Source organism: Halyomorpha halys, unplaced genomic scaffold (assembly GCF_000696795.3).
Source record: "Halyomorpha halys isolate HHAL.00 unplaced genomic scaffold, Hhal_1.1 Scaffold678.1, whole genome shotgun sequence".
Classification (NCBI taxonomy): Eukaryota; Metazoa; Arthropoda; class Insecta; order Hemiptera; family Pentatomidae; genus Halyomorpha; species Halyomorpha halys.
Genome location: NW_027112940.1, coordinates 482,747 through 507,916, shown reverse-complemented (window position 1 = coordinate 507,916; position 25,170 = coordinate 482,747). Strand labels below are relative to the sequence as shown.

At 31.0% G+C, this 25,170-nt stretch overlaps 2 protein-coding genes across 2 annotated transcripts; both read right to left on the bottom strand.

Annotated features, from left to right (window-relative positions):
• Window positions 1–237: 237 nt before the first annotated feature.
• LOC106685306 (15-hydroxyprostaglandin dehydrogenase [NAD(+)]) lies at window positions 238–6,296 on the bottom strand. Its single transcript, XM_014427898.2, has 6 exons — window positions 6,157–6,296; window positions 4,919–5,039; window positions 4,294–4,406; window positions 2,525–2,698; window positions 529–686; window positions 238–447 (listed from the first exon to the last, which is right to left on the bottom strand). Exons 1-6 carry the CDS (start codon window positions 6,247–6,249, stop codon window positions 318–320), a joined length of 789 nt encoding a protein of 262 aa, XP_014283384.1. The 5' UTR covers window positions 6,250–6,296; the 3' UTR covers window positions 238–317.
• A 10,087-nt stretch (window positions 6,297–16,383) lies between these two features.
• Window positions 16,384–22,525, bottom strand: LOC106685292 (uncharacterized). Its single transcript, XM_014427875.2, has 2 exons — window positions 22,443–22,525; window positions 16,384–17,309 (listed from the first exon to the last, which is right to left on the bottom strand). Exons 1-2 carry the CDS (start codon window positions 22,481–22,483, stop codon window positions 16,763–16,765), a joined length of 588 nt encoding a protein of 195 aa, XP_014283361.1. The 5' UTR covers window positions 22,484–22,525; the 3' UTR covers window positions 16,384–16,762.
• Between the last annotated feature and the right edge of the window lie 2,645 nt (window positions 22,526–25,170).

The window sequence follows — 25,170 nt, the reverse complement described above, 5'->3', positions numbered from 1 at the left end:
TATTTTTTTATTTTAGTATGTATGAGATCATTTATCAATATTACCTATTGCCCACAACTGTGTGGCAGATTGTAATATCTATCAATAAATAAGTTATTAATTGAAAAAAAAAAAAAAAACTATACATAGTATATTGTCTATATAACAATTCAATACAGGTGTTTATAGGGTTACTATAAACTGTTTCTATCTCTTCTAATAACACTAATAAGAAAGAGGTATCAAATTATAAACCAATTAAATATTTACATCTCTTTTATTTCAATAAAAAGGTTATAAAACGTCCATAATAGACAAAAATAAAATTTCTGTAAATTTTAAAACACTTTCTTTGCTGGTTTAGATAAATCTGTTAAAGTCGGAGGTTCGTCGTTTTCGATTGTCCACAAAGAGCCATTTTCAGCCTTCTGCAGTACTTGAATCAGCCCTTTCCCCATGTTATCAGCGCTACAAGAATGAAATTACACATTCATCATTGGTACAAATATAAAAATATTTTTAAAGAAAAACAATTTGTAATTAACATACTTTTGTGCAGGAAACTCAGCATAATGTTTTTTAAAATTTTCTCGTATATCAGGATAATCTTGATAACAGTCAGTTGCATGATCAGTCAAGGGAGTTTTGGTCATTCCAGGATTGACAGAAATGACTTTGACTCCTGACTTACGGTAGAACAAGTCATGCTGAAACAGTCAGTATAATTTTAAAAATTTATATTGTAAGTGGTATGATTGCATTCTTCCAGTATTTGGCGTTTCTGGATATGGATAAATCCCACCAATAATATTAATACTGAAGACGATGTCCATTTTTCTTTATTGTTTTCAATAATGAATCATTCTAATCGACCAAGACAAAAAAAATTAACCTCCTCAAAACTTACATATTATAACTTACGAACTTATAACTTCTTTACTCACACCTCTGAGAGAGACTACAACGCCATCAACAACAGTTTAAGGATACTGCATTGTGGAAGATGGTGCGATTAGTGTTGAAGAAGATAAATCCGAAAGAACTTCAAGGGTTCTTCAGTAACAGAATTGCGACCACAGTATGGTAGATTAGATTAGATTAGAAGATAAACTTTTATTTAATATATATGGATAAAGAGAAAAGAGACAAGGTACAACTTCTATTTACAAACTAATATATACGTTTTTCTCAGTTGTCCTTCGATAGCTCAATACGACTGCTCTCTCACGTAAGCAGATATTTATGTCTCGTGAGTGAAGCTAGGAAAATATATTAACTTGCAAAAACTATTGGAGAGCTTCGGAATGTACTATTTAATGATCCGGTAAGTATTAAAATTAGAATGAGGGAGATATAAGGAATCTTGGATAGATATAAGGAATTTGTCAAAGATAAAGATCACCTGTTATAACAAGAATCGACCTACAACCCGTGGTACGGTAGGGTCTTCATTAAAACTGACGCTCCTCAAAGCTACCTTAAAATCAGCTACCCTATAACTCACTTAAGAATAATTGCCCAATTAAAACTATCCGGTAAATATGCAACAACTCTAAGTGTCAGTCCACCAAATATATTTTGGATCAAAAGACGCTATGCTCAAGAGCTAAGACGCTATGGCCTTGTTAAGAAGGGCACTGGAGAATTGTTTCCATTTTTTAACAAACTGCGCCACGTATCATGAGAATCGAATCCGGTACATGCCGAAAATAAGCTACATTAACACAATCGCATCTTAAACTTCTTTTTAGATATGTAACTCAAAGCCTTATACTTAGAACTGGATACCTATCTTCACAATAAGATGTATGGTTTTTGTTTCTTTTATTTTATTAAGTAATGTCGTTTTTTTATTATGATGTCGTTTTTAAATGTAGATAAACTCAGTTTGGGTTTACTGTTTGTTATTAGCATATATAAATGATTTTTAATTCACCATTTGGGTAGTCAGTTTTGTTATTAGCTTATATAACCATAAAATAGTTTGTTGATTGTTATTATTATTATAATACTTGTTAAATTATATCTTTACAGGCCAACTCTATCTGTACGGGGATCCATAAACAAATAAATTATTATTATTATATGAAGTTGCAAGAGGGAGTTGGTAGAGACTATCCACTATTCTATCTATGTTTATGTTATAGGATGCGAACTTATACTTAGGTGATTCTATGGGGCGGGGAAGAGAAGTAACTAATGCAGTTCTGAAAGGGTTGTTAAGAAAAGGATACCACAATGATAACTGTCTCAGAGGGCCTATTCCTTTGTCAAGGTTGTATTTCTATTGCTATTCGTGAATGACTGACCCTTAAAATATTTATTGAAACATCCATACTAATAAAAAAGAATATTTATAAACCCACAAGACACTATAAGTCTACTTTTGAACATAAAAATATAAAAAATAAAATTACCGTCTTGAAAATCGTCTATCAAACGTATCAAAGTTTATTTAAATAACCCAATTTAATATTAACAATTTTTTCAAACTTAATTTGGTAAAATATTGGCAATAGCAATTAGAGAATGAGTTTATACTTACACCGTAAGACCTGGAAAATTGATTCACTGCTGCTTTAGTTGCTGAGTATACTGGAAGAGATGGAAATGGTTCAAAAGAGGTAATAGACGCGATGTTCACAATCACACCTCCTTTACCTCCTGTCTCCTTGCTCATATATTTGAAACCCAACCCGGTTCCGCTTATTACCCCATTCTGAAATAAATATTGTCAACATTATTGCAAACCTTAAGATATTTTTAAATGTTTGTTTGTTATCCTGGAAAACAATTCAAATTGGCCAAATAAGAGCTTTTTCTTTTGGTCCAGACCAAAATTGTTTTAGCTGCTCTTGGAGAACTCGTTTTAGATAGCCAATTCTGACAATCTTAGCGACAATATTTCAGGGAAATTAAGATAATATTAAAAAGATCATGTATATTAGAAACCATTTAGTACGAAGCTATATAAAAATACTCTCCATTATTGCTATAAAGCAATATTTGTTTTAACTGCACGGTGCTACGTTAGGAGTACACCTACAATAGTATTTTAAAAAAGATCTCGAAGTTTTTTTAGGATTTTGAACAGGAAAGGTTTGAGAGAATTTCGATATTTTGCACTGCCATGTTTTGAGGACACTGACACGAATTTTAGGTAGGGCCTTTAATTTTTTTAACCGAAATGTAAAACAAAATGTAAAAATTAAATATGAAACTAATTAATCTTTTTTTCAGAATTCACACGTAACATAACAACGCATGTGGTAATAATATCAATCCATTCTAGATTAAACAAGATTAAATCCCCTTATTTTCTACATTTTCTATCGTACCGGACATCATGTAGGATAGTGGCCCTCAAAGAAACCATAAATCGAACAATACATGTATGTCCTCCTCTCCTAGCTCGCTACAAAATGGAGGTTCCCGAGAGCATTAAGAAACCATTTGGTAATGCATTTAACTGGCACCAATTAACCTTTGGACTAACAGTACAAAATCAGTTGAGGTAAACCATAAAATAGTTCTAACAATTAGTCCTTCAAAATATGTGCTGCCAAACTCTCATACGGACCACTTGTTTAGGAGCAACGCCGCTGAATCCAATGGAACGCAGTAAATGGAGTTACAGGAAGGAATCTCGGTGAAACTTTTAGCTCAGAAAATTGGTTGATTTATTAAGGTTTTTAGGGTGGTGATTATAAATTTCAACAAATGTAAGGAATGGGTTGAAATAGTGTATTGTGATCAAATAATATGAAAAATTATCTGAGAAAAATATGAACTGGAAAGTTCATGCAATCTCCCAGATTCGTACGTTTTTGGCGGTATTACGATTTGAAAATAAAAAAATGTTTTTTTTTTCAGCTCTACTAATGTAATACGAAGTGCCTTAATTATATTTTTAAAATTAAAATTATTTATATGTTACATTACATGTCAAGTGTCTATTGGTTCAAATGATATTTAGGATGATAGGGGTCCAACATAAATTTTAAATATTAAAATTTTGAGTTGTACTTCTTTCATTCTGTGCAGGTGTGTCTGTACGCTATAACAGGACATCTGTAAGTGGAAGTTGTTATTAAGTTGTAAGTGATCTGGAATGTGTTATTAAGTTCGCGAGATTGACTTTGAGTTTTTGATAAATGCATTAGACCTCAAAAGGTTTGATTGATAAATCTTTCTCAGTTTTAACTTACCTTTTTCTTATAAAATACTCTAACAAGGATATCTACGAAAACATTATTTTTTTGATATGCTAATATACAGCTAGAAAGAAATCTAAAATAAAATCTTTATACTTACTAAATTAATATCAACAGTCACTCTGAAATCTCTTCTAAATTCATCAAGAATGCCGGCGTTATTTATCACAATATCTAAACCTCCAAACCGACTGATAGTGCGTTTAAAGCAATCTACAAAAAATTATATTTATATACATAATTATTCATTTATTTTCATCTGAGGATTGGATAAATTATCAAAGAATAAATGTTATTCACATGCAATGATGAGTCATAATATATTCTCTAGTCATTTTATAGAAAGTTTTGAGAGTGTTATATTTATTAGTGTATATATTTTGGGTTGAACATCTGAAAGCTACGTTACAATTATGCACCTCATAATTTTTTTTATGTGTAAAATATTAAAAATAAAAACTAATTAATACATTGTAATGAAATGTTAGAAACTTATTGCGACAAAATAGGAGACTATGTATCTAAAAATGGCTGTCACAAAAAAAAATCTTAAAACTAATGAATATTTGTTTTTAACTTTCAGAAAACTTTAATACTCTCAAACTGTTTTTATTTATTTCTACTAAAATTATGTTGTTTTTAAAATATTTAATCAAGTTACTAATTAGTTAGAGGTAATTAAAAATTATTTATATATCAATGAATAGAATTTTATAGACAATCACCTTCAAAATTCTCTTCCTTGGTAACATCACATTGTAGAAAGATAACTTTTTCGGGGAAGATTTTAGACAGTTCTTTCACCGTTTGCTCTCCAATATCTTTCTTCAAGTCGCATATTGAGACCTGAGAAATATTTTGCAATATTAAATACTTTATAAAAATAAAATATTATTGTTTTACTAATTTACATCCAAAAAATCTTCCTATATCTGAGGATGATTCGAATATTCTATAGAGTGTTCAGAATTGTATGAAAAACAGTGATGCAGTTATAATCTCAAAAGTTTTTTTTTTTGATTTGATAGATTTATTTATTGATAGATATTCCAATCTGCCACACAGTTGTGGGCAATAGGTAATATTGATGAATGATCTCATACATACTAAAATAAGAAAATAAATAAATAAATCAAATAAAAAAAAAAAAATAAAAACTCTCTTAAAATATATACAAACAAAAGAATAGTATCTCAAAAGTTATGATATTTTTACTAGATCAATGTCAGTTAAGTTTCAAGAAATAGCATTGTGTTCAGGGTGATGCAGAGACATATATTTTTATACATTTTTCTAAAACAATATCATGAGAAGAACTTAAAGTATCAAAATAAAATTTCGCATAGTTATTTAGGACGGCTAATTAAATAAAAACAAGAAAGATAAAAATATGAGATCATGATCCAGGCGATATGATATGGATTGACCCTGTGATCTCTTAAAATAGCAATTAGTTTCTCAAACCGTGCAATATTCCTGTGAAATATATATAAACAATCTACAGATGATCTGGCTCTCAACATTTCCTCCCTTTTCTTTACCTACTTATTATCAGAAATTCCGATGGCTCCCTATTCACTGATTGGTGTACGAAACCTACCTAGTCTAGCAGACTCCTTAAAAAATTTTTCAACTCCCTTATCACCAATATTACACACACACACACACATACACAGATATATATACATAAGCATACACCCATACATATCCATATTTTAAATACATTTCTTGACTTATTTGAGTATTTATTAAACATATTTGACGATCGAGATATCAATATTTGTCGTAGTTTGATGGTAAACACTGATCTGAAAAGTTTTTATTTGAGTAGCGTTCTAATTAATAAATGTTTTTGAAAGCAATTAAAATATTACCAAAAATTATCTCGAAGTATGAACGAAACTATCGATATTTTGTTTAGCTATTCACTATCTTGTACATTGACACGTAATAAATTACTAACCATCGCGCCCTGCGCTAAAAGATGTTGGACAAAAGATCTTCCGATGCCGCTGGCTCCACCAGTGACCAAGGCAACCTTTCCTTGCTGGGACATGTCTGTGTCTTTACTAGAACTGAGCTGGTCAGTCGAAAGAGGGGATATATATAGTGCCTTTGAACAATCATATCTTATGCAATTCCAAGTTCGGAGATGCTAGTAGTAATGATAGACATTACATTTAAGGCATTTTAAATTTCACTTAAGGAGGAGATTAATTCGTTGAATACGGCAATGGACCCGAAATCTCGGGCTCAGGTTTGATTCCAGCTATAAGTAAACGTTTTGTTTTCTAAATATATATGTATACCTAGTTGACCGTAAAAATTGATATATAAGAAGATTGTCAGGGTTGCGGTCAAAAGAGAAACAAAAATAGTTTACAACTATTTCTTTTCTAACGTTCGCCCGACTTTGCAGGGCTAAAAATATACAAAATGATACAATGATAAGAATAAAAATACAAAGATAAGATACAATGATAAGAATAAAAATACAAAGATAAGATACAATGATAAGAATAAAAATACAAAGATAAGATACAATGATAAGAATAAAAATAAGTAACAACGGCAAGAGTAAAATTTTTTATAAAAATACGTAAAATATACAGTTAAAAAAATACAGGAGATGTACATAAAACAAAAAACAATACGGGGAAAGAAAACTAATTTTGTTAATACTATTTTTTATTAAAACTATTTTTGTTTCTCTTTTGACCGCAACCCTGACCATCGTTTTATTTTCTAATTTATCAGTCGTGAATCGACTGTAAGCCATTTTCTGGCAGCACATTCTGTTCAACTTAATGACAGAGTAACAGATAAAAGCCCATAATACCAAATAAATTTGGTTTATAATCTTTATGTTCTTCAACAAGGGTATGGAAGAACGGATTGTTCTACCGGTTCCCAAACTATGCCAATAACCAGAATGATAAGGTCGATGATATGAACACTACCTCCATAGACCGGAATGAACCTATGCACTCTGGTGTCTATTTTTTAAGAAATCTACAAGAAAAACATTTTCTTGATATCATCGTTTTAGCACCTAAACTACTTAAAAATCTAATCAATTTAAATTAAATTTTATAATCTAAAAATTCTTTAAAAGATTGTTCAAAGTTTGTGAACATTTATAAAAATTTTGATAATAGTTAAACGATGATTTGGTCTAATAAAATAGTTTGGCAATATATCCGCTTTGGAAGATTTTCTTCGATAGCTCTGACTTATTGGATTCGGGAGACCTTGATGTGGGTTTTAATTTTTTTTTACTTATGAATTTCTTGTGTAGGTCAAACTTCAAGACGTTGAGCGGTCATATCTTCTTCATGGCATAGTGAGCCTAGAAATACTGGAGTTACATGTCCTGTGAGCATCTTGAAACATGAAACCAGGGACAGATTTCGATGAAAACAACACAGATTGCTATGTCGCTAACGAAGACGGCTATGTCTTTTCCTCGCGGAAAGAAACCATTTCCAAGGCGTCTGATTTTTTTTTTATCTTTACACCATAATTTGTAATAATCTTTCCCAACAGACCCGGCCACTTCAAAATCTGTACACTCTCGCACCAGCGGTTTGTTGGTCCTACTACTCAGCAATCAGTAATAAGATAGAACTATGTCTTTCAGAAATAGTTTCCAAGGCCTCCAAATATCAGAGAGTTCCAGAAGGTGTATACAGCATGCAAGAGCTTTGTGCGAACAGAAATATATACAATAGGCTCTGGTCGTCAGGAAGGAAAGGGTGGTTGTCGTTAAGTAAGCTCAAGATTGATTCTTTTTTATATACCCTGTATCTTTGAGGAAGGTCATCTATTTTTTAAGACAGTTCGTAGCAGGAGTTAATTACTTCCAATACTCAACATCATAGCACTAAAATCTTTCATACATGTTACGGCCGGACGCTCTCCCCTTACCCACTATGGTTCTACTCTCGCCATTAAGTACAAAGCGAGTACAGTGACCCTCTGTTCACCGTCCAAGTCAAGTAAGTTGGTAGTTCCTTAGGATATTTCTTAATAATGTTACCAATGCTGTAATTTCCAGTCTCGTCCCAAATTCCATATTCATTTTACGGCGTTACTACTTACTTCACGAACCTTAATTTTATTTTATTAGAATGTTGATAATTTCAATTCATTAATTTCGGGTATCGATACTTCAGATAAAGTATCTAATCGAAAGGAGAATCGATACTTAGAAGGAATCGCAAAATCCTTAACAGAGACTATCGAGGAAAACGAGGATAAAAATGGCGACATTTATCCGTTTATGTTTCATTACGATGTGTATATATAATTTTAATTTATACTTATTTATTTTCTTGTATTTTTATTATTATTTATTTACTTTTTCATTTGTATTTAATACTTTACAGCCTTAATACTCATAGCCCTTGAATATGGCAGATTGGATCAATTCAATACTAGAGTTCAGTTGAGATATAGGTTAAAAAAGAAAATTGTGTTACTATTTAAGTACTCGTCTTTTTCGTTTATTATTTTTTTAGAAAGAGAATAAGAAAGTACCAAATTATATTTAGATTGAAAGAGAAAAAAAAATTTTTTCTCAAACAACCAAACTATTAATTTATTCTAAAAAATATCAAAATATTTATTTAAAAATGAAAATATTAATTTAAATAAACATCCGGGCCCTACTTACAGTTGATGCTATTAGTTAAACAGTACTCAAGAATAATAAAACGTTTGGTTTACAATGAACTATAAATAATCCTTGAATTTGTATTAGTAAAAAGTTCCCTTAAAGAGTGTTAATATTTAAAAACCAAGCTCTAAAAGAAAGGACCTTGAAATAAAATAAGGTTAGATATGTTATCAAATTTGTTTTTTTACACAAAACTGTTCCTTATCCATTTCTAAATCTAAATCACTATTACATAACTTTCTTCATTAAAAGTAAAAATAAAGATAGTGAACTAAACGTTGATGCAATAGAATATCTTGTGAAATTGGAAGTAAAACAAGAAATTATTTGAGATTTTCTTCTTCTTCTTTTTACTGGCACAAAAAACAAAACAACCTTATTATTAAAACTACAAATAAAAGGAAATCTAAAAACATCAGGGCTTAATGAATAGGTAAATTAATGTCAAGAAAAAAACGAAACCTAGCCTAATCCTCAGTTAACTATCATACTCTCAATTCTAAATTTTCAAATAAAAAATTATCGCTATGCCCTGCCCTCGAATTTATAGGAGAGGGCACAATAAGAGACCAAACAAAAATGTCCTGTCTTGTTAAAACGCTTTTCTAAAAGTTGGATTAGAAATGCAAACTCATCCACACATTTTTACACCCAAGCACTGAGCAATAAGAAAATTTGATTTAAATACTCATTTTAACAATGAGTCCAGGAGTTTGATGTAGATTGTTTAAGTAGTCATATCCTAGCCGACGATCGCAGTCGCCAAAACCAAGTTGACTGTATCGAGAATTTAGCCGGTGCTTCAAACAGCGGAGAAAGAATAAAAAAAAATAAATAAAAAAAATAATACAATACAGTGACAATCGGTAAACAAAAAATACATAAAGTTCTGGACACATCAACCCCGGTAGAGTTGTCCCTCCCCGTTCTTTTACCCCCCGGCCAGTGGCTTCTTGAGCAAACACGTCTTCAGTGGCCCTTAAATGCCTTGTGGCAAAGGATGGGCATTGGTATCTGTTGTATATATTTAAATTTAAGTTTTAGAATTAGTCTTCTTATATTTTGATTGATTTTAAATAAACTTTTGAATTGAAAAGAAATATTTGCTCGCATAAAGAAATGTTTTACTTTTAGATACAATTTTTTCTGTGATATAAATAGTTTGAAGCATCATTAAAGGGACACCACAAATATTCTGAACCCTTTCTGTGAGAATGAATCAAAACGCCTCTTACATTATGTTACTTATTTATATATTTTTTTCTTCAGTATTTACATATGGTATGAATGTATAATTATATTACTAACAACTTTAGCCCCTGGGTGAGGAAGCTTATATTATTTTTCAATTAAAATATTTTTATTCAAAAATAAAAATGATAGTGACGAATGATACGAGAGCAAATGGTGGTTGGGTGATAGTAGAACCTCTGAACTCAACTCCATATTTCCAAATAGGCCAGATCATAACTATTTGAATAAGCTTTTTATGATTAATGACACATTCATAGCCTTTGTCAAGTGCTGGAATGCAATATTGTGTATCAGCGCCAATTACCTACACTGCAAATCAACAAAATGAAACATAAAACACATTGAAAATCAATGTTAATGGAATTGTATTAGTTGAACCCACACAATATATAGAGGACGAACCTAAATGTTTAGGCAATCTTTTTTTGATCTATGTGAATATTTATTTTCAATGACTTTCACTTCGCTACACCAACGAACAGCGTCCCTCTATATCACTACTGGATATAAATAGAACCTTGAGATATATCTTTGATAACATACAATATGAGGGTAGTGGATCATTATTCACTGAATATTTCTAAGCAAATGCAACCAATGGTAAATATGTAAACTCTTAGTACAAGAGCCGAGCAGAAAAAAAGGCAGTTATTTCACCCCAATTTTTTATTACTTTAATGAAAACTATCTATGATTACTATTCTAAATTGATGAGTCTGCCAAGTATAGGTAGGAGGAATAAAAAATGGCGGTTGTATAAAAAAAAATTAATTTTTCATTCAGAAATGTATATTTTCAAACTACCAACAACACTAACAAAACCTATGAGACCATCATTTTAAGCAGAGTAAATTTTTATAAATATAAGCCCTAATAGAGCTGTTTACACTCAATAATTCCCAAGTTATAGCTTTTTAAAAAGCAACATTTCATAAAAAAATATACTAAAAAATCATTACTTAGTGAATTTATTTTTATAAATCTATATCTCATTAACCATAAGACGTATGTGTCTGTCAGCACTTAAATTAAAGCTAGTTAAATGTAATATAATGTATGAGGAGAAGATGGTTGGGGGTGCGGTCAATGAAAAACACAAATAAGTACGATTAACTTATTTTAATGTGCCTACGTTTCGGCTAGAGTTTCTAGCCTTCTTCAGGGCTGTTAGCTGGAAGATCGAACGTCTAATATAATGTAGTTAATGTAATATAATGTAGTTCATAACGTTTCCGTTAGGAGTAGTATTTTTGACAAAATAACTGTTAATTTCTAGTTGTTCAGATATAATTTTTGATTTTTGAAAAATATATCTCAGAAACCTTAAGACGCACTTATATCTGGCAGCACTAAAAATAAGGGTAATTTAACTTACTATAAAGTATGTTACTCACGTATCTTTGTAAGGGTAGAAGTATTTATGATATTCACATGATATGATTTTATGATAACATTTACAAATGAAATTTTGTCCGAACTAGTATAAATCTATTTATTTGGGCAAACATCATAAAAACTACTACTCTTACGAAGATAGACGTAATAATCTACTTTATAGTACATTAAATTAGCTTTAATAGTCATTTGTACGTCGAATGGTTTTCGAGGTACATATTTCTCAAAATAAATTCACTTGCTAATGTTTCAGTGCATTTTTTATGACATGTTGCTATTTAAAATGCTATATCTCGTGAACGTAAATAGCTCCTATATGGCTCATATTTTAATAAATTTATTCTACTTTAAATTATGTTTTCTTAGGTTTGCTGGAAGTTTTAAAGATATAGGCTTGGAATGAATTTTTTTCATTTTGAAACAGCCACCATTTTTTAATCCCCCTATCTATATTTGGAAGACTCGTAAATTTTGACTAGTAATTATACAAAGTTTTCATTAAAATAATCAGATATTGGGGTGAAATAACTGCCATTTTTCTCCTCTTGGGCTCTTCTACTATCTTGTTGCTACATTGCTGCGGTGATGGGAGCAAATACAAAGTCATACCTTTAATATTCTATACCATTAAGCCTTTAATGTAGTAATCTGTTACGAAAAGGTTTTTTTTTAGGCTTTAAATTGTAAAACTCTTGGATCGCTGTCAAATCCTCAACAATCTTATTCAGATTTATATGAAGTATATACTAAAATACCTGTCATTACATTCTCATATTCACAAATGAGGAAGTTAGTTGTAAAACATAGTAACTAACACAATGAAAATGTTTACAGTTTTATAATGATGAGAAGCTAGTTAACTGTGGATAAATTATATGAGAAGATTGTTGGGCGATGCGGTCAGAATATATCACAAATAGTTTGAAATAACTTATTTAATTTAAATAAGTTATTTCAACTTATTTGTGTTATATTCTGACCGTATCCCCCAACCATCTTCTCCTCACCTTTATAGTTTTAAAATATTTTTAGCTAGCATGTTTTACCTTCAACCAACCGTCACTAACTATAACTTAATACCAATATTGTTGCTTAAAAAATCAAGTTTCCAAAAAAAAAAGTTCTGTAAAAAATCTATGAAATCAGTTCTAAACAAACTGATGATACTAAAAAGTTCAATTCACAGTAAATGTTAGATACTATGTTTTATTATTGAGTGCCTCAAATATTAATTGGTACTCTTTTTCGAACTTAATAGTCTTAGGAAGGTGAAAACAAAATATTAAAAATGTAGCAGTTTCTATTCAATTTTCTAAGATGAGAGATAAAGTCCCATCCAACATTGTTAATAAGTAAAAAATCATTATATTATATTATTAAAAAATAAGAAAACACTTATTTATGCCAAGTAGTTTCTTATTTGCACTAACGTTACGGCCAGAATTGCAAGCCTTCATCAAAGCCAAAAAATAAAATAAAAAAATTACAGAATGATTAGAAATTAAGGCCATAATAGGACCTAGGCCTTATTTGAGCCACCAACTTTACTGCTATATAAGTTCCATGCACCAATTAGGTACTTTGTAAGGTACTTCAAAAGTTTATCCAGAAATTAAAATCTAAAATCTTCCTACAACCTGCCTATTTTCTTGAGCATTTCCCTCCCGAAACGTGATTTTTCTGAGTTATTCATCTAAAATTAGATAAAATAGATACTTTCCAATGCCTTTGGCAATACTATACCTAAGAAGGTTATCATCATGAACTAATTTATGGCGCACTTAACAACCTTCAAATTGAACCATTATAAAATTATTTTCGATCACAAATTAACTAGATAAAGTTTTTACACACCATTAGTTTTTCCAAATATCCAGGAGCAAAATGCTCTCTATATATTCTGGCAAATATCATATAAGCCAGTATTCTTAGAAAGATTATCATCATAAACTATTTTATGGTGCATATAACAAACTTCATTTGAGCTCTAATAGAATTCTTTACGTTCAATATTTAACGAGACAGTTCTTTAAATAGCAACACTTCTTTCAAACCAACGAAAAGTAATATTTTGGCAAATATAAAGAAAACTGTTATTCTTAGGAAGACAATCATACGAACTAATTTACGGCGTGTTTAACGATTTCACATGATATAATACATTGAAAATGTGTTATATCATAAGAAAACTTCCATATCTCATCAACTATTAGACATATAGATGTTTACAAGGGCTTAATTTGAAGCACGTGAAGTTAATGATTATGTAAAAATATGATGATTATCGTTTTAAGAAAAGGAGTTCTCATAATAAAAAATAAATTGAGAAAATGTCATTCCTCTTTATTTGGTAAAATATTGATATTGAACGTAAAGGGTTCTATTAGGGCTATATTTCAGACTCATTAAATACATTAAAAATTAGGTTATTACATTTCTATCATTTATAAAATCAGTTTATAAGCTATTGAAAAGTTTTTCCTGGTTATTTGTAAAAAACATTGATGTTTAAAAGGTATATTTAGAGAATTAAATAGAAAAAGTTCTATTAGGGCTCTTTAATTACGCCTTAAAGTAGTTTGGAATAATATTGTTCCTAAGAATAGCAGTTTTCATGATTGTCATAATAAATTCAAAAAATGTTGATTTCTCATCATTTGAAAAAACAAAACAATAAAAATAATGCTCCTTCAAATACTGCAATTCCAGAGTTATCGCACATAAAGCACTTTCTTGGGACTCAATAGCTTGTCGGATCAAAATCAGACCAATCAGCAGCATCATCCTTTGTAGCTATTGACTCAACGTATAAAATCAAAATCCACAAAATATGCAACATATTCACTGCTGAACTCAATGCTGTAGAGAGAAGTTCGTACTGACCAAGCAGAGAATAGCTCACATGAGGCTCACCCACTCCTATCTTATTTCAAAAGAAATGCCTCCAAACTGCCAGTACTGCAACAATTGACAGTTAACCATATTCCTAACAATGCCCATATTTCACATCACACCTCAATACCTTAGGATTAAACCCAGATATTTCAAAAACCCTCGAAGACGATGATTAAACAATAGAATTAATGTTTCAGTTTTTAAAATCAAAAGGTTTACCTACTAAAATATAACATTGAACGGAAAAAAATAATAATAACAATAAAAATAAATAAATAAATAAAATAATAAATAAATAATAATCAAATTAAAAAATAAATAAATATAAGCAAAATTAAATAAGGTATAAATAGTGTTCATGACCAATGATGTTTTGCACCACTAAACAAAAACAAACCATGTCAATTTACATCTGTACACTACATATTTGAACAGTTTCAGTTTAAATTAATGCATTTGCTTATTTTTTGGATATGCACACTTAAACCACTGCAATTTGATAATTTAATAAATGAAAGCACCAGAAAATACGTAAATAAAGCATCCACCATACATAAGTACATTAATTTATTCAAAAGAACATACATATAAATATACAAATACTATTCAAATCATAAAATTTGTATGTTATTTAATTTTAAAACAAAAATTAATAGAAATATATACAAACAAGGGGATGAAACAGCGGAAGAAGCACGTTTGTAAACACAGGGCAGTCGCGAAGATGCAGTGTTGTGAATCGGGAGTTAAAAGTACCATTGTAAGATTATTTTTTGATAATTAATACTGGAAAAACCTAATAGAAATTTGAAATTTACCGGTAATTGGTTAGAGTGTAACTTATAAAACTCGCTTGCAACAGAAAATAAACTACTTATCTCAACCGGTTCAATGAGGTAATATTTAAGGGCTTCTCAAGCAACTTCCTCCAATACCGAACCTCAAGCAGAGTTCTTGAACTATCTCTGAAACCATCAGCATATCAATGAATTATTTTGGAAACCTTGCTGTCATGATTAGAAAATGATCCGAGTCCAAGTCAGCTTCTTGTAAAGCTCTAATATCGAGGAGGTTTGATCATTAACCTTTTTTAGTGGTCAATTTAGTTCATGGTGTTTCAACCAGAGGTTTATGCAGATGGATTCTTTTGAGAAGAAATAAATTGCTGCCAACTGCTTTTGTAATGCTCATAAGACAAAAAGTTTCAAACATTGTCATTACAGACATCATTTGGATTTTTTTACCGATGATTTGAAAATAGATTACTTTCTTGCAAATCTTTGTGTTAAAGTTACCTGCAGTTATTATTTTTTCTGAGTGAGGAAATTCTTTAAATAGTTTATCTTGTATGTTATTGTACTCTTCCTTTACTTACTTATCTAAGATTTCAGTTGGAATGGTAATATAATATTTGAACTGGCATGGAAAAACTTTTACTTTAACCCTATAAGACCCATTCAGCGGCTTACAGGCTTGAATCAATGGCATTGTTGTTGAGAAAACAACTATTGTTACCTCGTTTTTTATTGTTACTATATTTTACTTAGGTGAGCTCCAAGGGAAATCAACAAACACACTTTAAACAAAAACACCTTTTTATTGTAAATACAAGAAAATAAAATCATGATAAAAATAAACATGCTTCCTTATACATGAAAGTAACCTAACCTAAGAAACAAATATGAACTAATATATTAATAACTATTATAGCGCGTGCACGATTAATTAAGGAAAAATTATGTACTATTTACAAAAATCAAATGAAACACTACCTTAACTGTCCATGCTTTACTAGTAATGTTTTTAATAAACCTGGCCAGGAATAAATAAAGCGGTTAGTCTACTTCATGCAGCTGCCCACGTCGGTTTCTCATTGATGTTGGTGCTGTATAATATAATTATACTTTTTCTGTAAAGACTGGTGCACTGAGGTAACCTAATCATTAGCACGTGGTACTCATACTGCTATTTTACAGGGACGACCTCAGCGCTACCTGTCGAAAAGTTATCGTTGCAACAGCTAGGTTTGAGACACCTGTTATTATCTAAGATCGGTAGGCGCCCCCCGCAACACAACTATTCGATTTTGAAAAGTGGGAGGAGTCGTCTAGTAAAATCTCGTTATGGATCCAAGCAACTCACGGCACGGCCTTATGTAGATACTGAAAGCAAAAACTTGATTATCCTAATAGGAGTTGTAACAACAAAAAAAACCTCTTTTTAAGATATATATTTAGCCATATTTTCTTATCATCATTTTGATCCAATAAAATGAAAACAAAACATATCGATTGATGTGACAAAACAATTTAAAAAATCTTATACCTTATCGAAGTTATTGAAAAAATCACAGGTGGGGAGCACCAAGAGATCGAAGAAATGAGCACGTTTCGTAATCACAACTGGTTTCGTCCACAAATACTCTCATTGTAGGACTCATTTCATGATCTGCTATACCATCCTTTAGTAATACATAATAAAGTAATGCTTCATTGAAGTCTATGATTCCTAAAAATTTAACGGTTAATACATTCGTAACGTTACAATTCCATCCGTATCCTTCGAAGACGTGACCAATCGTAATGAAGAAGTTAGCATCGTTGGCGATAGCGCGAACAATTTTGATACATGATTCAACATCGCTACAGCTGCGACTAATGTATCCAATGAGAACCTCTTCCCTGACTACTGGCTCATCTTCCTGGCACAGCTGCATATCCATCACAGTTCTGTTGTAATACCAAGTTTCCGGCAACGAAACACCAACTTCGTGAATGATTTCATCTTTCCTTCTCCAGTAAACAATAATAAATTTTATAATAACAGTAAGAGTCACGAAAATAGCAATACTTCCAAAGATGAAATATATTTTCTTCTTCGACTTAACAACTTGTCTGAAAAAAATAAAGAATAATGAATGAACCTTAATTAATGGACAGTATAGTTTTATTTTTAAAAATCCCACCAAAAAGTGATTTGGCTTATTTCCGTTAGTAAACCAGTCATATGGCTAAATTAATCCTTCTTCAACAAATAATTGAGAGTATCCAGAATAAAATTTTATTAAGTCCGAAATAAATATCAAATTTGACTTTTCCACTTTACTATTGTATAAAAATATCTTGAATTTGGCATTAAAAGTGGAGAAGTGTTAATATCAATAAAGAGATGAGCAATAGCTGAAATTGTCATTCGACAATTTGATATTCGTGTCAGATTTTTTTTTAATATTTATTTATTGCTATTTACAACTGTACATTATAATACATTTAGTAAATCTGATCTAAGTTAAATTGGAGTGTCACAGGCGTGTAGAGAAACTACCCATTGGTAGCACTCTAATGGCATTTTACATTAGCTGGTCTCGTGGCCATCTTCTTTTCAGGCGCCTCGAAGGATTGTCAGGAATGGAAGAGGATGCAAGATTAGAGACTAGGGGGTTTGAGTGGTTAGAGAGTTTATAATGAAAGGAGTGATATCTGGTTCGGGCTAGATCGGTTACATAGGGAACATTAAGGTCTTTATGTATGATTTTATTTGTGTCTAAGTAAAGAGCATTGAGGATTTTGGATTGTAAGGATTGAATACGAGAGGAATTCGAAGGTTTAGTGGAGCCCCAAAGCTCAACTCCATATGTCCAGATTGGCCTTATTACAGTCATGTAGATCAGTCTTTTGTAATGTGTTGGAAGTTTAGACCGTTTGTCTAGTAAGTGCTGTAATAGTCGAAATCGACGTGCAGTTTCCTGTCTTTTCAGTCTGGTGTGAGGATTTCAGTTTAATCGTTTGTCCAAATGTAGTCCAAGGTAACGGATCTGTTCGACAGGGGTAAGATTGTCCGATTTTAAATCTGAATTTAATGCAAGATTCTCTTTAGTATAGATGGAAGAAGATATAATTAAGTAATAAACAAATCATAATATACAAAACAAAATGAAATTGGCTGATATTATGTATACAAAAGTTGAAATAAATGGGTTATAAACGTTCGAAACAAGTCCCTATAAAAAAACTACTGACTACACAAGTTAACTAATTGACATTAGTTTGTCAATATTTTATACATAAATATAGCCTGAACCTACCACTCCTTGCTTCTAATAAAAGTGTTAATTAATTAACTCTAAGATAATCAAAAAACCGTTAAAAAAAAACACAGTGAGAGCCCGCAACGGGGTGCTGATATAGAGCTGTGATCTGGGCTATTATAGATAAGACAGTCGAGTGCAGTGGTTCCCAACCTTTTTTTTTTTTTTTACGACGTTATGTTTCTTGTTCTAGTAGAACATAACGGAACCAATTTGATAGAAGTAGGTAACCCTTACGTTATTATTGATACAAATGCCGTATTTTCAGGAAAAGCTAAGCAAGGCTAGGCTATTTCCTACACTAGGCTAGTACCTACACAAAACCTGTGCAAACTTGCAGAAAATCTGAGAGGGTAAGATTAAAAACTGTGTAATTTAAACGTGGAATGGCCCATTTCTAAATCCTTTCGCGAAACCCCGGTTGGAAACCTCTGGTAAGCCAGACTCGTGATTCACAAGGATTAGCTAGAGCGATAATGCTGACCTATGTTGGCAACTAGGCAGCTGCTCCTAGCTACAGGTGTGTATTTGGAGATGGCCTGATTGCTTATGAACTAGTATGAGTAGGGAGCGGTATAATCCTATTCTTTAAAGAACAGATGAAGCCAAGGAGTGGGGAGGTTTACCACGCCCCCGGAGCACTGGTGTGGTTCATCTACAACGGGGATCCATTATCGTTCATGAACATCATAAAGTCGCTCTCGATATATTCGTGTTTAGGACTCCGTTTAAATTGGTGTTTTGACTGGACCTTTCTCAAATTTTAAATTATGAAGGAATTAGATCCAAGTCTAGGTTTTAAGTGTTCCATATCAGATGGGGCTTAGTTGGAGAAAAAAAGTGATATTGAGAGAAACTAAGATATTAGAATAAAGTAAAATGACTAGTGGAGGGGGGGGGGAGGCCGAAACGATTATAATAATGTTAGTAAGGTTAAGTAGAATTTAGATTTGTCGAAAAATAGTTTATTGGTGAGATGTGAAGATTATGTGATGAGGGTCGCCATTCCTGTTTGTAGAAGACGGAAATGTTCTTACTTGTGTTACTGGGTACTTGCGTTCTTTCCCATTTGTGATGGGTCACCTGATGGATTGTGCGCCGCTGCTGCTCAACGTAGAAAGGTGGCCAGTCTCTGGGATGCCTACTTCGTCCACCGCGCTCGGTACCGACTTCTTAGCCAGACATGTCTTAGTTGACCGTGGTACCAAACAGATTCAGCTTGCAACCAACCCAACAGGACGCCACTAGTCAGGGATTCGCCATTGGATTCTGATTCTCAGCTTACTTTCTAGGTGGTGCTGTGGTTACGTGGATATCATACCACTATATGGCGCCCCCCCCCCTCTATGCCTCACGACTATAAATTTCAACGATAGACTGATACTCCTGTGGACTGAATCATTCCAATGTGAATAGTAAGAATCCCAAAATATATTTACTCTTTGATTGACTGGAGCATTGGTTATAAAACTAATATAACATCAACCTTCTTCCTCTTCCTTTTTTTTTTCCTTCATCTTTGTGTTCTTGTAGTAATGAAACATTTAAACCGTTTATATTTGTTTTCCAATTAAAAATAAAAACTGATACCACTTTCACGTGAAGGGTTAAGGGTTCAGGACTTCGTAAAGAATAATTCTTATTATTATTATTAATATTATTATTATTAGTTTCTAGAGCAAAGGCTGTGAAAAGAAGTGTTCATGATCTTGCTCAACGACCAGTTTTTCTCTCATTAACATGGCAGGAGTGTCCTACTTTTTTGTCTCCTAAGAGGTGTCCCATGAGCATTTATCTCATAGTAGAAAATTATTTTATTGATATTTACTATTGAAATTGAAGCTCTTCTATCAGAACTAATGATGTCGGGAAAATCCAGATTTCATAAAAGATCGAAGAACCTCTTGCCTAGGTTTGTGATTTAAATTAAGAAACCCAGGAGGTGTCCAAATGAGCAAAATGCTCCAATGATAAAATAAAGATGTCACCTTAGGAGTCTACTGGTGAGAGGAAAATATAGATGTATATTTATCAAAATGAGCAAAATGCTCAAGGCTACACCTCTCCCAGGTTAAGGCTGCCCTCTTTATAGAGGCTGGGAGGAGGATCCCAGAACCCACACGACTGACGTATGTCTAAAGTAGCAGAATAAATAATTATGTGCTACAGCCCGATTCGAACCCAGGAGATAGTAACACAGTGCCTTACTCACTAAGCTCTTCCTCTCACTTTTCTAATTTAAAATGAGGTGAAAATTTGATTTTATTGATGGAGCTACGCTACTCTGCAATTTTATTCTTTAATATTAACACACAATCTAAACATTTAATTGTAATTACTCTTCTTTCTGATGAGCAGCTATTATGTTCCAGAAGATATATAGTTTTTGTATTACTTGAGAAGCTATATACTTATAGTGCTAATATATATTGTCTTAGATAAATATGTTTTTTAACCACTTAGAATCAGTATTTTTTTAAGCCTAAGCTTATTGCACTTCTTCTGCACAAGAAGAGCCATTATAACAAATTGCAGCTTAATAGCCATTGCCATAGCTATGAATAAGACCACCCCCAACACAAGCTGTTGTAGCTTACTATATAGCTTTAGTTTCCAACCTGTAGTCTGCACAACACAGATGGATTGGGAGAGTCTTGGGGTGAACCATGAAAAGGTCTGGCAATATATATATATATATATATACCAAATTATGGGAAAACTGTTTTTTTTTTATATATAGGAAGATGGTCAGGGTTGCGGTCAATAGTGAAACAAAAATAGCTTACAACTATTTATTTTCCAACGTTTCGCCCCACTTTGCAGAGCTTCATCAGGGCTGTCCAAATGAATAAGTTGAACAGTGTTTTTTTTTTTACCTTTTTTACCTTTTCCTGATGTTTGGGTATTAGTTGAAAGGTTTTGACAGATAAATCCACTATAAAAATGCCTCAGAATGAACTATTAAGCCACCTAATTTTCAAACATTTTCCTGTGGAGACCCAAGTCAGGAGTGGTAGTGGTCGACAGACATTTACAACTGATATATAGCATAAAGCATTTGTCAATATTTGACCTTTCTAACACTAAAATAATTTTTAAAATCATACTGGTAATTCCTGAAATCAGCATTCTCAAATAAACTTCAGATTTATATATTATTATAAGTGAATTGTACCCATTATAATTATAATCAAATGTATCAAATTATATTTAATTTTTTTTTCTGCATTTAGAATTACAAACAGCTTGAAGGTTTAATATCTAATTTATCAGTTGTGAAATAAAAACAGTAATTTATTAATAGTGGACTCTCAACTTCCTTTTTATGAGTTATAAGCTTATAAATCACATGTAAATACATTTCTAGTCATTCCAGGATGCTATCCTGAAGAAAAATTGTGGTTTTAGGTAGGGAAAAATTAACATGTGAGATAAAAACCAATAAGTAAAAAAAGGAAGTCAAAGTTTACTAGAAATAATTGAAATTTCTGAAAAACTTCCTGCAAAATTATAATTAAAACAAATAAAAATAATAGCTCATATTATTCGCTTTTATATACATATAAATATAATTTTTAAAAAATGAAGTAAACATTATTTTTATTTTTACAGCTACCTACAGTTTTCTTTAATATGTATGTTAGTATATAAAGTTTATTCCTTTCTCCAAAGGTCATTTTTATTAATAGAATAACTACACTATTTGAAAAAATCAAATAATAACTATAGTACTGCTAAAAAACTAAATCTTTGCATACATATAGATGATTAACCATAAGTTAATTTGAAGGAGGTGGTTAGAGCTATGGTCAACAAAGAAAGAAAAAATAGTAATAAATAAATAGTTATTACTATTTTTTCTTCCTTCTTGACTGCAGCTCTGACCATCTCCTTTAATCCTTTTTATTTTCATGAAAATCAGTTATTTGATTTCACTTACGTTTCTTCCTCCGATATTCGAAGTGATGTTATATTAGACATAGTCCTTTAATATACTGAATCACTACTCAAAACATTTTATGATAAACCTATATCATTTAAATAGATCTTGTGGGTCATAGATTACAAGGATCACATATTTTTTCAATAAAGCTATTAAGGTTTGAATGATTTGTCTTCATGGCAATAAAATAGATTGATCAAGTTCTTTATTTAGAAAAGTAATTTGTAATTGATTTAATAAAGTAAATTTTATTTCTTAAGCATAAACCAGAGAATTTCTTTTTGTCTGTCCAATAAATAGATGCTAATTATTCTTTTCTATATATGTTGAAACAGCATAAAAAAATCTATTTATACTATTCTTAAATATTTATATACATCTGAGTTTATTTAAGTAGAAAAAAAAATTATAGCCATAAAAGTATATAAGATGTAACTATTCAAAACAAATAAGAAACAACATTAGATTATTAATGTTGGGTATAACCATTCAAAACTGATAAGAGACTACATTAATTATAAGATGTGGCTAATGTTATAAATTTTTTTTTTTCCCATAAGTTGATATAAATTATTATTCTGAAAATCCTTTTTTAGTGTATTTATAACTGCTTGTTTAATTAAGCTTAGGATTAATTTATTTAATAATTGTATAACTTTCATAAATTATTGTAAAAATGTTTTTTAACAAATATAACCCAATACAAATGTTGCAATTCATTTAATATGAATTTTTTTGTTTAATATTTATTTATTGCTATTTACAACTGTACATCATAATACATTTAGTAAATCTGATCCAAGTTAAATTGGAGTGTTACAGGCGTATAGAGAAACTACTGGTAGCACTCTAATGACATTTTACATTAGCTGGTCTCATGGCCATCTTCTTTTCAGACGCCTCGGAGGATTGTCAGGAATGGAAGAGGATGCAAGGTTAGAAACTAGGGGGTTTGAGTGGTTAGAGTTTATAATGGGAGGAGTGATAATATGAATTTTAATTTAATTTAGTTAAAATAGCTTGAAATTCAACTGTACCTAGAAGAAAGTGTAAATTAATTTCTATCGATGAATTCTTATGTAAAGATGTTTGAAAAACATGATAGTAATAGTTTACTTTTCCCTGGGGGTCTATTGGCCTTAGTATGGTTCATCTTTCAATATTTATTCTTAGCAATAATTAGAATTGTGCGTTTCCAAGATTTTGGGGAAAAGTTGTGATTTGTTTGTGCCTGAGTACAGATGTATCAGGATTGGTTGACCAAAGAAAAGGAAGCAGTAGTAGACCTCTTAAGCAACAAAAAATTCATACAAATTATTGTTCGATTTCGCACTGATCAGGAGAAAATTTAGGTTTTCTGTCCTTTAAAAAATTACATATTTGTAATTTTCTTTTCATATCTGTGTTAAGTAGGAAGAGATTTAAAAAAAACTAAGTAGGATTTGTCTTTGTTCAAACCATTTCATTTTCATAAAATCATGATTTTTTTTTTTAATCAGGCCCCTAATGTATAACGGATTTCCAACTTTTAGAAATCTTGTTTGTTGAATAAGCTTAAAGTAAATGTTAGTTAAGTTTAGGAGTGATACAGAGTAAGTTGACTTTTGCCTCCAATCTCGTAAAATAATTATGATATGAAACTCTTCCTCCTAAAACCAGTATTTTCACTACAATATTCAGCAATGTTAAGTATCTTTATTATTTTAAATCAGATTGTAAATTTAATTTTTTTAGTAATTTATATTAACGTTATTTTTAGCAATTTGTCTTAGAAATTTTTGCTAAAAGCACTTTTAGGATACAGAATTTTACACCATATAATTATTTTTACTAAACTAGAGACAAATCTCAACTTAACCAAATTAACCTTAAGAGACAACTTGCTTATTGTTTGAATGAATAAATTTGATTACATGAATCTTTTTTATTTAATTGGCGTACAACAAATTATTTTCGTCATTACATCTAAATGAGGACAATTAATTTTACAACCCCATACCATGTTTCCTATCAACCTAACTATCAAATATTTGATATTGGTTAGTATCCTGTATTAAAGATAATTCAAATGCCCATGATTATAATTACCAGGGGTCACTGTGGTTGAGGAATTTGAAGCATCACCTTAGCAACCTCAAAACTGCAGTGGTGCCAGTTCAACTCCGGCCTGGGCAAATTGACTTTTATTTCAGGGTGGCCCCACAGAATGAAATTTTAAATTTCCCACACTGGTTAAAGTAGGTTGGTTACTTATGGTTTCACTATTGATGCAATATTGCTCAATTTACTTCTTATACAAACAATAATATTGTCATTATTTCGGTAATATCAAGTTTCAATAAAAATCATATAATTTTTATTTTTCTCGATGGTATTGCTTGTATATTATTGTTACATTGTACTACTCAGATGGTTAATGTATTGAAGAAATTCAATATTGACTCAATAATATTGTGTAATGTTGGTGTTATGTTGACATCAAACTTCTAAATTGAAACAAGATTAATGGATTTTTTATTATTAGCAAATGTTTCATAATTTTACTTATCTTATAAGAAGAAAGAAAAATTTAGGACTGCTTTATTGTTGTTGTTATCTTATTATTAATTTCCAAGCTTTGTCATTTAAAATATATAGAGTTTTGGAGCTTGAACAATTTAAATTTATACTGTACTTATTAAATCCTTGAAATTTAGACATTTTACAAAACTAATACATGTATATA

Excerpts from the sequence above, each read along its gene's own strand:
- LOC106685306 (XM_014427898.2), bottom strand. The coding sequence starts at position 6,249 with ATGTCCCAGCAAGGAAAGGTTGCCTTGGTCACTGGTGGAGCCAGCGGC. Across the intron at positions 4,407-4,918 it reads CAAGGAAGAGAATTTTGAAG|ATTGCTTTAAACGCACTATC; the intron begins GTGATTGTCTAT and ends AATTTTTTGTAG. Across the intron at positions 448-528 it reads GCTGAGTTTCCTGCACAAAA|CGCTGATAACATGGGGAAAG; the intron begins GTATGTTAATTA and ends TCATTCTTGTAG.
- LOC106685292 (XM_014427875.2), bottom strand. The coding sequence starts at position 22,483 with ATGTCTAATATAACATCACTTCGAATATCGGAGGAAGAAAC. Across the intron at positions 17,310-22,442 it reads CGAATATCGGAGGAAGAAAC|ACAAGTTGTTAAGTCGAAGA; the intron begins GTAAGTGAAATC and ends TATTTTTTTCAG.